A 16071-nucleotide genomic window follows, 5' to 3' on the forward strand; every position below is an offset into this window, starting at 1 on the left:
GTAAGAGGGAGACCATATCATACAGGGCACTGTAAGCCCTGATGAGGAGAGTCTGAGTGACTGAGGAGAAATGACCTTCAGGGGTGAGTCTCTTACCTGACTAAGTAATGAACTCATTCTTTCCTCAATCAAGAAGGGTTTGTGGCAGGGAGATCAGCTCGGTGCTTTGTGACCACCTAGAGGGGTGGGATAGGGAGGGTGGGAGGGAGGGAGATGCAAGAGGGAAGAGATATGGGGATATATATATATATAACTGATTCACTTTGTTATAAAGCAGAAACTAACACACCATTGTAAAGCAATTATACTCCAATAACTATGTTAAAAAAAAAGGTTTGCGGGACTTCCCTGGTGGCGCAGTGGTTAAGAATCTGCCTGCCAATGCAGGGGACACGGGTTCAAGCCCTGGTCCAGGAAGGTCCCACATGATGCAGAGCAACTAAGCCCGTGCTCCACAACTACTGAAGCCCGCGTGCCTAGAGCCCGTGCTCCACAACAAGAGAAGCCACCACAATGAGAAGCCCTCGCACTACAACAAAGAGTAGCCCCCGCTCGCCACAACTAGAGAAAGCCTGCGTGCAGCAACAAAGACCCAACGCAGCCATCCATAAATAAATAAACAAATAAATAAATGGTTTGCATCAGAGAATGATCGTCTAAAAACCCCAAACACCAAAATAACCCAAAACAAAACAACAGCAACAAAACTCATTTATGTTAAGAGCAATGGAGAGTAAAAGATTTTAAGTCACTTAAGACATTTTCTCATCCATTTCCTCCCTTCGTCATTCTGTCCCTTCTTTCAACCAATGTAGTCCATGTGAAGTTGACCTTGGATTGGCCTAAGTTAGTTAGCACGTCCAATCCCCTTGGCCTCAGCGGATAGCTCAGGAATGAGCCAATATGACACAATATATCATTTGCTGGAGCTTCGGAGAAAGTGTCCTCTTTTGCTGGATTTGTCACCACATGATGCTCAGAAACTGCTGTAGCCGTGTTTCTATCCAGGAGGTACAACGTGGAGATAAAGCTGACACAGAGAAGACAGAACTACGAAATGGAGCTTGGTGATATATTATAATATGAGTCTTGGATCAAGCTGTAACTGAAACTAGACTACTCCTAAGATGTTGAGGCAGACAATTCCTTTTTATTTGATTTAAACCCGTACAGGTTAGGCTTTCTGTCACTTGCAACAGGAATAATCTTAACTAATATATGTAACATGATCACATTTGCATTTTATAAAGCTTGTTTGGGCCACAAGGATAAGTTACAAGGAGCAAGACAAGGAGAACTGTTAAGAGTTGACTAGTAATTTAGTTGAGAAATGACATTGGTTGGTGCCAGAGTGGGGGCAATTGGAGCAGAGAGAAGTGATGGATTGAAGAGAGGCAGGGTACTATATAGAGGATTTGGATGTGGGGAGAAAAGTTACAAATGACTTGTAGGTTTTCTGACTTGAGCAACTGGATTGGTGGCACCATTCACTGAGATAAGGAACCCAGATTGAATAGGGTTTGCCTATAAAATGTCTATGTGAGATGACGAATGGGATACTGGATGTGAAATTCAACAGATAGAACTAGGCTGTTACAGATTTAGGAGTCACTAGCATATACAGAGTAAATGAAATTATTTAGTGAGAAAGACAAAATACCAATATCTAAGAAACAGGCAAAGGAGATGAAGGAAGAAGGGGAGAGTACAAAAGGCAACTGATGAACACGCAGCACCACAGGATCTAAAAAAATAAAAATTAGGGTTTAGGAAGGCCCAAGCGGCCTGCAGTGGTAAATACTGCAGGTATTTTACTAGAGGTAAAGCCAGATGGAACTGAGACGTTTCCTTTAAACCTAAGAACATGTAGGTCATTAGAGAACTTAGAACAATAATGGGTATGGAATCCAGACTATAGCAGGTTGAGGGTAAGTGAGGAGTGTGTGTTTGTGTGTGAGAAAGTGAAATCATCAAATGAGGAAAACTTTTTCAAGTTATTCCATTTTGCAGTAAAATTCTCAAAAATCTAGAGCTAGGTCATCAGTCCCCTTTAGTTGCTAATACTGACATATTTGGCGCTCGTACCCAGTCTCATGTCTTTTTGGTTGTTCCTAGTTTGGAGGAGTTATAAACCATGCTGCAATAAACATTATTTTACATATCAAAAAACAAAAAAAAAAGGTACGGATAGGTTAGCACGAAACCATTATCCTTACTCCAGTCCTTGAGGTCCTATGTTACTTCTCTGGCCTAATACCTGCTACTCCATCCCTTGGTTATTCCATCCAGCCACAGCAGACCTTTGGTATTCATCAAATATAAGACACCCTCCTGTTATAGAGCCTTTGCACTGGCTATTCCTTGTGCCTGGGATGTTCCCCCCTAAGATCTTCACAAGGCTCTCTCCCTCTCTTCTTCTAAGTCTGCTTCTATGTTCTCTCCATGAGACCCACCTGACCACACTGTTTAAAATTCCAATTTGCTTCCCTAAAACTCTCATTCCAACCTCTACCCTGCCTTACTTCTTTTCTTCATACAATTGCCATGTATAAGTTTTACAATATATTTCATTATGTTTATGATTTAGTTATTGTCTCTCCCCTACCTAGGAGAGTCCGAGAAGGCAGGGATCTTTGGTTCATTTGTTCACTGATATATCCTAAGTGCCTGAATATCTTAGGACAGTGCCTGGCACATATTAGGAGTTCAATGAATATTTGTTAAAGGAAAAAATGAAGGATGGAGGGAGGCCAGGAGGGAGAGAGAAAAAAATGGAAGGAAGGAATTTTGCCCTGAAGAGGAAGAGATAATAGGGTTGTAGATAGAATCAGGGAAAGGATTTTCTAAGATGGGAGAGATTTGAAAGTATCTTACTGTTGAGAAAGGGATCCAGTAGAGGCTGAAGATATAAGAGAATAGGCTAAACCAAGTCCCTGAGAATGTGAGAAGACATGGGATCCAGAGTACAGGTGGTGAGATTAGCACTGGACAAGTCCAAGGCTGCAAAGAGTGGATTTAAACCCTGGTGAAAATTTTATCAAGTCCCCCACACGAGTGGACAGGCACAATTTTCACATGGAATTTGTTTTGCTATGCAATAGTTGGCTTTTGAGGTCCTGGCCTCCTTCTGGATCTGCTTAACCACCAATCCTCCCCACTGTCCCCAGGCCCTGGGGGCAATAAAGAAAGGATGGATGCTGATGTAGATGTCATAGACTCACTTATTGGTAGAATCCCAGCTGGGAGTGCTGGTCTGGTGGTTCCTACTTTTTCATTTTTTAAAATTTTGCTTTTCACAGAAGCAAGAGATTAGGTCATTTAATAGTACTGGCAGTGGTGGGCTTTGAGGTGTTAGGAGAATGGAGAAGGCTGGATATTTTTACTATGGAGAATGGAAGAATATTAGGAATTGCTGTTGTGGTAAAATGTAGAGAAAGCTCACTAGGGGAACACAGAAGAATTAAGTCAAGTTAAGGTCAGTGACGTGCATTCATGGCTGTTAGAACCTGCACAATTATGCATTTTGCTACAGCAGCGCTCAGCAGCCCAGCTGCAAGCATGGAGCTTCAACCCCAGGGATGAGTTGTTTATTTATTTATTTATTTATTTATTTATTTATTTTGACCAGGTAGGTGAGATAGAACAACAAGCAAGTTATTCAAGGCAGCAAAAGTATCTTGGCTGAAGTTATGGATGATGAAATCTAACCTGGATATGGAAGGGAGTGAAGATACAAAGAGACTGATAGAAAGTTCTACAGACTACACCAATGATTTTCAAACTCTAGTGGGAATAAGGATCACCTGGAAAGGGCCAGATTCTGAAATTATTATTCAGTAAGTCTGGGGTGAAGACCAAAATCTATTTTCAACAAAGATCCTAGTTGATTCTGATGTAAGAGGGCCATGGACCAATTTTTGAGAAATAGTGGATAGAGAATAGATTTGAAATGATAGTTTAAAGTAATATTTTGAGAGAAGCTGAGTGAGAGAGAGAGAGAGAGAGACAGAAAGAGAGAGAGAGATGGAAAGAGAGGGAAATATTGGCCAAGGGGAAACTTAGTGTAAGAATAGGTGGTTACAGTGTGAAATGACTAACTTATTATCTCAGAGATGGAACAGCCTGAAATGATGAAAGGTTTAGGGTATGCCCAAGGGAGTGGGTGGCTGAAGTGGAGAGTGGAGTAGAGGTGAATATCACCAGAGGTGAGGAGGTCAAAATACCAAAAGCCTAGGTAATCCATGGGGATCTTGAAGCCATCCCAGATGATGGCAGTACTTGCAACAGAGAGGCAAAACTATGAGCAAAGTTCAAAGCCGTTAGTAAGTGAAGGGGAGAGAACTACGGGTGGGTAGAGACAAAGCAAAGATACAGAGTTGAGGGGGATGTAACTGGTTAAGGGTTTTCACGCAATGGCAGAGAAGTGAAACTGGCCAAGAGTAGCTGAGTGTTTATTGTTTGCCAGGCTTTACATACATCAGTCCATTTCATCCTCACAAACAACTCACAAACTTCATATAAAGTAGGTGCTATTTTTATTCCCCTTTTATGAGGAAACTGAAGCGCAGAGAGGTTAAGCATCAACCAGCATCTCACAGTTCTTACCACTGCACTATACTGACTCATAAAATGGTCTAAAAGGTGTTTTAATACATTTCAGCTGAAAAAAAACCCAGATCTCCTGAATATTGTCAGGAGTGGGATTAGCAATGGAAATAGTCCTTTAAATTTCATTTGTACTGAAATTTTTTTTTCAATACCCAGCAAGTAGCAGTACTAAATAATTTCATACTAGGTCATTTAATAGAAACAATGCAGTTTGCATGTATCAAAACTTCAGTCTACTCCATGCCTTGATGATTTCTTCAGCAGCATCCAGTGTACTGTCTTTCTGTAAATTAATGAAATAATCATCATTACATATCAAAATAAATTCAAGATGAAATAAAGATTTAAGTATAAAAAATATACCAAAATCAGTCCATCCATAACAGTCATGTAGTGATTTGGGGACCTAGTGCTCCTCAACCCCTGAGAACTTGAGCTGGGCCCAGATGGGCTCCAGCCAGTCCTTGGCCTCTGCAGCTAAGACAGAGCCCAAGAGCATTCATGGGGTGGGGGTAGGGGCGGGGCACACCTTGAGTTGTGTCACTGGAAGCTCTGCCCCATACTAAGCCACTTAATCTCAGCAGGAACACAGAGCAGGAACACACAGCAACATCCCTTGCCTTGGTGGCCAAATACACAAGTCCCGAGCTCTTTAAGGAGCCCAGTAGCAAATCAAACAAACCAATTATTTATAATTCTATATCCCATTGCTGTCAGGCTAGAAAAGTGAATGAACCTCACAAGAATTCAATGTTAGGGGAGCTAGAGAAGCATCACGGCAATCACTACATCATACTGTTTTGTGATGCTGGCTGCCAATTCAGGGCACTTTATTACTACTTTCCTGACACCAAAGAAATCTACAAATTAACCAGTATAGGGCCAAAGAGCATCACCAAAAAAAAAAAAAAAAAAAAAAAAAGATTGACAAACTGTATATACAGCTCAGACTGAAAACAGTTTAACCTGATCCCAGCCAAAACCATGTCCTCACTCATAACCACTTGTGGCAGCCCAAGTGGCCTGCAGCACCAAAGACCCAGACTCCCAAATGACACTGATGCAGGAGGAGAGTCTGAAGGATGTGCTGATGGGATCCACATTCACTGTTTTGTCCATTTGGGTAGGAAGTATACAAAATCACAGACCTCTTTCAAAGAGGCTTCTAGACAACAGAAGAAAATCCCTCCCTTAGCTCCCAACACACAGAGGATGCCAGGCGGAGCAAGAATGGAGGAATAAATTAGTACACAATTACAGAAAAAAGTCAAAGAGTACAGAAGAGTTTACACTGAAAAATAATCATCTGCTTCTTCCCTCCCCACCCCTTCCTACTACTCCCACCATCCCCCAACACAACAATTTATGGCAATTTCTGGTTTTAGTTCTAGTGGTTGTCACAAAATCTAAATAATGTGTGTTTCTAATTTTCTATTTATCAGCTTCTGACAATGTTCACCATTCTCTGCTCTGAATGAGGAAAAATTGGTTCATTCACACTATTCTGTCCCCTCCCATCTAAGTCTCACAGTTATAAGCCCCTATAACTCCCACACTGTTTGAGGGTCAACTGTATTGATAAAATTCATTTGTTTTTTGAATAGGTAGTATCTACATATGGTAAAACATTAAATTGATGGATAAACTTCTCTTCCGCTTTCTCTACTTCTCCTTTTCCTTTCTGTTCCATCTCTGCAGAGTGATTTAGTCCAAAAGCCATTACGCAGGGCTGAGTGAAATAGGAGATCATGTATGGGGGCAAGGGGAGCCTTGGCAGCCTGGTGCAGGGTGCTGCAGCCAGAGTGGAGTGAGTAGACTTTCCAATGTTGGTGGCATGATGTGGTGGTGATGGCAGTGGTGGCACTGACCAGGAACAGGGTGTCAGAGTCGAGGGGGGTAAGTAAGCAAGGCCTCTCTGTATGGCAGGGTGGTTCCAAGCAGCTTGGATCCTGGAGGGGATGAGGCAGGTATCTACCAACGCAGACAGGCATGGAGTGTCAGAGCCCATAAGGGAAGAGGAGGGCTTCTATGCAGTGGGTGACAGTGGTGGCCTTGGAGACTTAGAGGAGGGTATCTCTACAGAAGAGCGACAGCAGCAGGTCAGCATGGGGTGCTGAAGCTCAGGTGAGGTGAGGATGGTGGCCATACAGGGGACAGGGGCAGCAGCCTGGTAGAGGTGTCAAAGCCTGAGTAGGGTAAAAGCTGGCTGCCAGGGGTGCTGGGTGGAGGGGCAGTGGCACTGACAGGAGACTGGTCACATACAGAAGTACTGATTAAAGAAGTGGTTACATGATGAGCCAGGTGTTTTACTGTCAAAGAAGGGAGGGACAAATATGGATAGGGAGAAAGCTAGAATAAACTCTGTGGTCGTTTCAATATATTTAGATAGACATAGATATAAGTAGAATAGACACAGACATAGAATGTATGTATATACATTTACATATTCCCTACATTCCCTCCCCTGGGAGGGCCTGGGAATACTAATACCCCAACAGCAATGAGCACTCCTAATGCCCAGATCTTGGTTTCTTAATACCATTCTCCACTAAAAGGTGATTCCAAGTTGGGCTAGATAATGACAAAATGAACCTGGTGCATCTTGCTATGCCAGAAAGTAAGGAAATGCTCAAAAAATGATGGGGACATGTCAAAGGAAACAGAGGCCAGCTTAAAGGGGCTCCTAATGGCCAAATCTGGGGAAATTTGAGCATCAAAATAAGGAATAATAATGACAAGTTATAACCCACTGAATGAAACAGGAATCCATGAGTCCTTACATATATGAATGGATAAATAAATTGCTTGATGAGAGATGGAATATTTTCATAGTTTCAAAGTACCTCACCACAAAACATTCATTATTTATCAAGGGAAAAAGTGAAACTTTACAGTAGAGAAGGCTGGCAGACACCACCTCAATAAAGTAATTAAATTTAACATTACAAGCAGTAGGAAAAACTAAAATCATGTGCTGATAGGATGCAAGACAGTGAATAAAGCATCACTTCCACGGTTTCCTGCCAAAGGTGCATAATCTGAGTCTATTCACAAGTAAATGTCAAACAAATGTTGAGGGACCTTCTTCAAAATAATTGGTCAACAATTTTCAGAAGTATCAAGGTCATGAAAGTCAAGGAAAACTGAGGAACCATTCTAGCTTGAAGGAGACATGACAGCTAAATACAATGCACAATTCTGGCCTGGACTGACTGACTGATGTCTGTCTGACTGACATGATTATGGTCTGGATTTATTTATTTACTTGGTTGTTTGTTATAAAAAGGACATTATTGGGGCAATTAGTGAAACTTGAACTGGACCTGAGATTAGATAGAATGATATAGCAATGTTAAGTTCATGATTTTGATGGTTATACTGTAGAAGAATATTGTATAATGGGGAATACATAATAAGGTATTTGGGAGTGATAGAGGCATCAATAATTAAGTTAGGAACTTATATAAAATTCTTTGGAAAAACAGTTCTTCAAACTTATTTATTAAGAATATTTCAAAATATATTTTTAAAGTAACCCAGCCTCCCACCCATCTCCCTCAACCACTCAGTTCTCCTCCCCAGAGGCAACACTGGGATTTTATTACGTCTCCTTCCAGGGACAGTCTAGGCACTTAAAAGCTTCTATCTCCCTCCCTCCCTTTTTCTTTTTATATAGATGATAGTATTCCTCACAAACTGGTCTGCTCCTTGCTTTTAGCTTATGCTCTATCACTCCATGGAGCTGCTTCACACTTTTATGGATGTGAATGTAACATAATTTATTCAAACAGCCTTCATTGGTGAATATTTTGTTTATAATCCTTTGATATTATAAACAGTGTTTCACTGAAAATCCTCGAACACAAGACATTCAATGTACAAGTAAATCCACAGGAAAAAATCCTATAAGCAGAACTGCTGGGTCAGAAGATATGTGCATTTATATTTGGATGATACATTTTCATACTAACCACTGCAGAGATTTTACACATTATACTCGTACTCTCAATCAATGCATGAGAGTATCTTATGAAACTTTCCAGTTGTTTTGGTTGTTTCCAAATTATCAGAAAAAATAAAATTTCACTGCAGCTTTATTTTTCTTTTCTCTTATTATGAGTGAGGTATAGCATCCTTTCACATATTTGACAACTACTGAGGACTTTACCCATAATCATTGTAAAGTGCTGCTGCTTTTGGTTTGTTTTGCCCTAAATTCAACCTGCTTTCTTTCAATTTCCACTTTCTTGGCACATCTTGCCACCCTTTTATTTTTCGCTTTTCCAAGAGGTTGGATGAGGTGTGTCAGCTTTCCCTATAGGGACTTCTTGGTGTTGCCCCACTATCTTCCAATATTGAATGCTGATGCAAAGGAGGTGAGTCCACGCTGATCCTCCTCTCCTGTCTCCATGGAGGCCTTGATCATCTTGTCTAGATGCCAACGGATCATTTATAAAGTCCAACAGATTAAAACAAGGCATATCTCAGTGTTATTCTGTGACAATGTTCCCTGAGACAAGCCATTCCCTTCCCATTTTTAGATTTATTTGTTTGTTTTCAATGGAAAGCATTCTCAAACTAAAGCTATACAATTCTTTCCCAGTTCCATTGGTCTGGCTCCCCTCACCACTCCCTCCAGGAACTCTAGGTATTTCATTTGTCTTCCACGTCTGTAATTTTTCTAACATTTTAAAATTCTTTGTTCCTGGGAGTTCCCTGGTGGTCCAGTGGTTAAGACTCTGTGCTTTCACTGCCATGGCCCGGATTCAATCCCTGGTTGGGGAATTAAGATCCCACAAGCCACATGGTGCGGCCAAAAAAAAAATTCTTTGTTCCTTTCTACTTCTTTTTGCTCACTCTTCTCAATCCTCAGTGTGCTTACAGAAGTATTTAGTGTTCTCTGTGTTGTTTCCAATGTCACTACAATTACCAATAGCTTTATTTTTTCCCTTCAATTTCTTATCTGAGCTCTGACAGCTGCCATTTCATCTTCTTACATTATCTTACTCTATCTTCCCTGAACTTTTAAAAATCTCTGCTGTAATTCGTTTTACATGTTTTGAATTTGAAATATCACACTTTTGGTTTGCTCTATGGAAACATTTTTTTCTTTTTTTGGTTGAATATTCTCTGTCTGATATTGTTTTTCACTGTACCTTTCTCCTTTTCCCCTTATAGTATCTTTTTAGATTCATAGCTGGTTCCTTTTAATTACTCATCTTTGATTGAATTCTCTTTGTAAGCTCCCACTGCCAGCACACCTACGTATGGCTCCTATTGTTCTGCGTAATGAGTAAGCTACCTGCTGGCTCTGTCTATGATCTGAAGACGTATTTGCAGGTTTGTATAAAGGAAGATCCAGGGAACCACTAGAAGGGAGTAGAAATTATCTCTGGCTCACAAGATTAAATATGATTAATGTAGAGTTCAGAGAGAGGGAGTTATTTTAGACTTTATTTCTTTCCAACTAATTTAATTGGCTCCCTCCAATTTAACGTATCCACACTGCCTCAACACAGCTTTAGCAAAACTGACAGAGGTGAAGAGCAAATCTATACAGCCCTTTCTTTCCACCTGGTTTGCACAGGTGCTAGTTGACATGACTGTATGTTTCTACTCTGCCTCTTCCATGGGGCCAAATGGGTCTGGAGAAGTTCCCACTACCAGTGCATTTACTGTTCCTGCTGTTCTGGATAATGAGTAGGCTATCTGTTGGCTCTGTCTATAATTTGAAGATGTAGAAGCAGAAGCCTTTCTTCGTGTCTTCCCTCTACCATTACCTTCACTGATTTGGCAACTCTTTCTCACTTCCTGGGGGATTTGTGAATTTGTTTTCCACTCTCCTAGTTGTTTCCTTAATAATTTCCAAGAAGAGAATGGGGAAGGTCCGTGTTTACCGTTCTAAAACTGGAAGTCTTATGCTACTTTTTTCTTCTGTTAGTTCTGTTTATAACTTCAAATAATAAACCTCTGTTTCTAGATCCACTATAAGATGCGAGTGTTAATGGCCTTACCCGTTCTTCTACATTTCAGACAATTAAATGTTGACATTGTTATGCTGGTAAGATTTATATTCTATTCTGGATAAGTCTCCCATAGTTTGTCTATAGGATGGCTCTAAAAGTTGAAAACAGTGTTTACATCATTCTGTCTAGACTTATACATGAGTGTGCAGGTATAGAGAGTGCCTTAATCTTCATAAGATTGTTTTCAGTAGTGATTAACATCTTATCACTAAATTGTTAAAAATAGCAATAATACACTCAGATTATTTTTAGCACAGATCTGATGGTACTGAATTCTCTTAGCTTTCATTTACCAGGGATGTACACTGTTTTCAGTTTTAAAGGATATTTTCCTGGATACAGAATTCTAGGCTGACATATTTTTTATTTCAGCACTTTAAAGGTGTCATTTCATTGTAATCTGGTCTCCGCTGTTTCTGATAAGAAGTTAGTTAACATTTGTACCTTTGCTCCCATGCATGTGAGGTGTAGTTTTTCTCTGGCTGCTTTCAAGACCTTATCATTATCTTTGGTTTTTAGCAGTTTGATTATGATGTGTCAAGATGTGATTTTTATTTGTATCCTGTGTGGCTCACTGAATTTTTAGATCTCTAAATGGCTTTTCACCAAATATGGGGAAATTTTGGCCATTATTTCTTAAAATATTTTTTCTGCCACATTCTCTCTCTCTCTTTTTGATACTCCAGTTACATGTATATTATTACTTGACACTGACTCATAGATCTGAGACTCTCCTTATTTTTCAAAAATAATTTTTCCCTCTTTTTTCAGATTGGATGATTTCTGTGGATCTGTATTCAGGTGGACCCATTCTTTTTTCACAACCTCAATCCTCTGTGTTAAGCCCCATATATTTTTCATATCAGATATTACTTTTTTTTAGATGTTGGGGGTAGGAGTTTATTAATTAATTAATTTATTTTTGCTGTGTTGGGTCTTCGTTTCTGTGTGAGGGCTTTCTCCAGTTGCCACAAGCGGGGGCCACTCTTCATCACGGTGCGCGGGCCTCCCACTATCGCGGCCTCTCCCGCTGCGGAGCACAGGCTCCAGACGTGCAGGCTCAGTAGTTGTGGCTCACAGGCCCAGCTGCTCCGCGGCACGTGGGATCCTCCCAGACCAGGGCTTGAACCCGTGTCCCCTGCACTAGCAGGCACACTCTCAACCGCTGCGCCACCAACAAAGCCCCAGATGTTACTTTTTAAAATTCTTAAGGTTCCATTTGGTTCTTTTTTAAGAAATTAAAATTAATTAATCTAGTCACTCATTATGACCATATTTTCCTTAAATTTCCTGAACACATTTATAATATCTGCTTTAAAGTCCTTGTCTGATAATTCCTACATCTGGGTCACCTTAAGATCTATTTCTATTGACTGCATAGAAGTCACATTTTTTTCATTGAGGGTCACATTTTCTTGTGTCTTCACATGTGTATTAACGTTTGGTTGCATGCTGGACATTGTAATGTTACAGGTAAGGAGTCTGATTACATTGTAATCCAGTAAGCTCAACTTCAAAAAGTGCTGAGTTTTGTTCTGGTAGATTAATTTTATGGCAGCAAGCCAAAAATTAAAAACTGCATATGAGTACATCATGTCTAGCAACAGAAAAAAATGGTGATTTATAAATCAGAAGGAAGGACATTATAAATGTGTTTTTGAGTAGAACAGGGAACTTACTTTAATGAAGCAAAATCGCACAAATTTCTCAAACTGTAATTTGGTCTCTGCATTACAGAATGCTGAAACTGGGATGGCTGACAATTTCTGAAAAACAAATAGGAATATAAAATAGGAAAAACAGGAAAACTACTTACACTTTAAATATTAATTTTTGGAGCATAAACATTAAAAACAAATAGATACTTCTAAATATTCACAATAACTTCCAAAAGAAAAATGTTTTAAAAATCCTGCAGGGAATTCCCTAGTGGTCCAGTGGTTAGGACTCCACACTTTCACTCCGAGCGCCCGGGTTCAATCCCTAGTTAGGGAACTAGGATCCCGTAAGCCATGCAGCACAGCCAAAAATAAAATAAAATCTTCCAAATAGCTATGAGCAGAATATCATGTAACAAAACTACAGTTAACAGTTTTCAAAGCATGTCAGCAGGTTTCCTTCATAAATTATAACATATAGCACAATATTGCAAAGGCTAATAAACATTACCTTATTTTTAGTCATCCATTTTACAAATTTATAGTCATAAGGTTCGTTGCTGTTCTTCATATCAGAAAGGTCTGTATCTAAAACAACAATAAAAATTGGATGGCCTATGTATTACATCTGAGGCAATGTGTATTTAATCTATCAAGATTCAAAATTTTCTCTCAAAATTTTCTCATGCTGGATTCATACTGCATGGTGTGGTGGGAAGTAAGGAATTCACAGAGAAGCTTTACTGATACTCTAAGGCAGTACTCACATATACATCTGATTGATCATGCTTGGGTATATAGCTTTTAGCACTGGAAGAGAGTAGGAAAATGGAAGGACAAAGAAGAGTGTTGCCTTTCTGTTTAAAAATAATATAAGCCTTTATGATCATTATTAAGGAAATACCTAAATTTAGAGTATTTATCTGTAATAATTATGTCTCCAAATGGTAATTCATTATTAGATTGTAAGCTCCATGGGGGTATTGCAATCTACCACTATCCCAATCTCCTAGGTCAGGGTCTAGCATATAAGTAATGAAAAGCATATTTGTAGAACGAATACAAATCTCCTAGGTCAGGGTCTAGCATATAAGTAATGAAAAGCATATTTGTAGAACGAATACGTTAATATTATTCATTATTTATGAAGGGAAAATGCCTATGTAGTTCTCCCAAGTGATATCTCTATTGTTTCCTCTTCCAAACATTATGCTTAAAAAAATTTTCTTTTAAATTTGGTGAAAAACTTCAAATATGTATTCTTATACTTATCTCTTGTTCCCATCTTGCTTTAAGGTCTAGGCAAGATATTTCTCTGGCATTCAGATTCAGCAATCTACATTTCATATTGTTTCAATTTTATTGACTTGTACTCAAGATCTTTTTGAATGCCCCAAAGCAACAAACATTGATGGCTACTGTAATCAATGAAATTTTACAATTTATTACTCAAAATAAATTGAGGCAGTTACCTTTTTTCTTTTATTCACTAAATACTACTGGGTCCCTTCAAATTAACAGTGTAAAAACCTTGACATTGAAGAAAGTTTCACCTGTATTTTTTTAAAATGACTTAATACGGTTTTCCTTAATGATTGTATTTCAGTTTTCTCCTGTGCTTTAAGAATGTAAAATTTCCATATAATAATGCTAATAATACTCTACAATTTATTACTATTTGTTAAGCATGTTACATGATTCTCTCATTTATTTGTCCTACAATTCTGAGAGAAGCAACAATCCTCATTTTACAAATGAAGAAGTTAAATACTATTTCAAGTCATATGTACGTATGTGTGTTTAATTCAGATTTGGCTCTAACAAAACGACAACTTAAAATAGAGTCTAACTGTAAATTATGTGAAAACTCCAAGTGACAAGTACACAATAGTAGCATACTCAAAGGTAACCTGGAGAAAGGAGTGATTACAGCAGTAGAAGAAAGAACAGGAGGGTACTTACTAACTGTAATTGACACAGGCTGTACTACTCATTTATTACTTTTTTAAAAACAATTTTATTGGGGTATAGTTGATTTACAATGTTGTATTACTTTCTGCTGTATAGCAAAGTGAATCAGTTATATGTATACATATATCCACTCTTTTTTAGGTTCTTTTCCCACATAGGTCATTACGGAATATTGAGAAGAGTTCCCTGTGCTATACAACAGGTCCTTATTAGTTATCTAGTTTATATATAGTAGTGTGTATATGTCAATCCCAATTCTTCCAACTTATCCCCCCCACCTCCACGCCTGCTTTCCCCCTTGGTAACCGTAAGTTTGTTTTCTACATCTGTGACTCTATTTCTCTTTGTAAATAAGTTCATTTGTACCATTCTTTAGAATCCACATATGAGCGATATCATATATTTGTCTTTCTCTGTCTGACTTACTTCACTCAGTATGACAACTACTCATTCTTGTAACGCTTAGAAAAGAGAAATTTATTGCCATGGTGCTCAAAGTAAAATAAGGGAATAAATACAATTCTAAAGACTTTATAGTTAGCAGAAAGTTGGAATCTACTTCTTTTGAATGCTTGAGTCGGAGATTCTCAAAAAAACTAAACAAAATATTTCTTTATTGAAGGTAGGAATTTGAACCATATTATAATAGCACTAGCTTATTTAAGTAACCTATGAGAATCAAAATAGGTTGTTGCATTCCTACTATCTCCTCCCTAATTTTGGACCTTATCTCACTAGAACTACTGTAATAATCTTCTTATTTGTAATCTTGTCTTCTAATCAAATGTTTCCCTTTTTAGTTCTAGGATGATGCTTACCGGTCAGGAAAGTTGCCTAGTATAGCAGAAAAAAGATAAGTTCACTGGTTAGGACATGCATCTCTGGATTCAGAGCCCAACTCTGCTACTTATTAGTTGATTAACTTCAGTAAATGTCTTGATTTTCTATCTCATCTTTCTCAACTATCAATGGGGATATAATAGCACCAATCTCATAGAGCTTTTGTGAGAATTGTGATATTTGTAAAGCTCTTAGCATAATACCTACTAGATCATAAATGCTCAAAAAATATTAACCAGTTAGCCATTGCTATGAGTTTTAAAGAGAATTACTATGTCCATGAATTTTAGGGCTCATTTTTATTTTTAAGCTACCATCAAGTGAAAGTGTTGCTTCTTGCTTCTGTCTTTAGCAAATTGTGGGACCAACCTCTAGTATACGGAAGAATTTCTACACTCAAATCAATCTGAGAAGACGAAAGAGTAAAATAAAATGAACTTCATCTTCATATGTAGAAGGGTCTTATAGATACTAAGATTTTTCTCACACAGGTGAAGGAGGACCATAAACAACACACATCTTTTTTCCCCATCATCATTAAAGTTTTTCTAGCCCAAATCCTTTCTGCTCCTATTACAACCACACTAGTTCAAGATCTAGGACCTAAACCAGTATTACATGCAGGCTGGATCAACTGAGGATAGAATGAGAAACTGTTTAAGAGCTTAATGCAAGCAGAAGTTGCATTACTGTCCTTTTGATGTTTAATGTAAAAATGTGATAAGTGCCTTTTAGTTTGGTTCTAGAAAAGACTTATTCTTATCTAAAAAGCTGTTATGTTTACTTTTATCCAAGAATTATGTAACTAATTCCATTTTTCTATTTGCTTTTGCTGCCATGAAGTTTGGATTCAAGTTAATGCTAATTACAATACAGCTGACCCTTGAACGACACAGGTTTGAACTGCATAAATCCACTTATACACAGATTTTTTTTCAATAGTAAATATCATGGTACTATACAATCTA

At 38.5% G+C, this 16071-nt stretch overlaps 1 protein-coding gene across 3 annotated transcripts in view; it reads right to left on the reverse strand.

Annotated features, from left to right (window-relative positions):
* Nucleotides 1-4434: 4434 nt before the first annotated feature.
* The window catches only part of KYAT3 (kynurenine aminotransferase 3), a 53999-nt gene continuing 42362 nt past the window's right edge, over nucleotides 4435-16071 (reverse strand). For 2 of the 3 annotated variants that reach the window (XM_024743631.1, XM_024743630.1), the window contains 3 exons: nucleotides 12804-12880; nucleotides 12314-12400; nucleotides 4435-4891 (listed from right to left, as the gene is read on the reverse strand). In XM_024743631.1, coding sequence (XP_024599399.1) covers nucleotides 4829-4891; nucleotides 12314-12400; nucleotides 12804-12880 — 227 coding nt within the window. In that variant the 3' untranslated portion in view covers nucleotides 4435-4828. The remainder of the gene's footprint in view (nucleotides 4892-12313; nucleotides 12401-12803; nucleotides 12881-16071) is intronic. The other variant, XR_003003075.1, reaches the window with a different exon arrangement.

The sequence above is a fragment of the Neophocaena asiaeorientalis genome, unplaced genomic scaffold (assembly GCF_003031525.2).
Source record: "Neophocaena asiaeorientalis asiaeorientalis breed wild unplaced genomic scaffold, Neophocaena_asiaeorientalis_V1.1 scaffold317, whole genome shotgun sequence".
Taxonomy (NCBI): domain Eukaryota; kingdom Metazoa; phylum Chordata; class Mammalia; order Artiodactyla; family Phocoenidae; genus Neophocaena; species Neophocaena asiaeorientalis.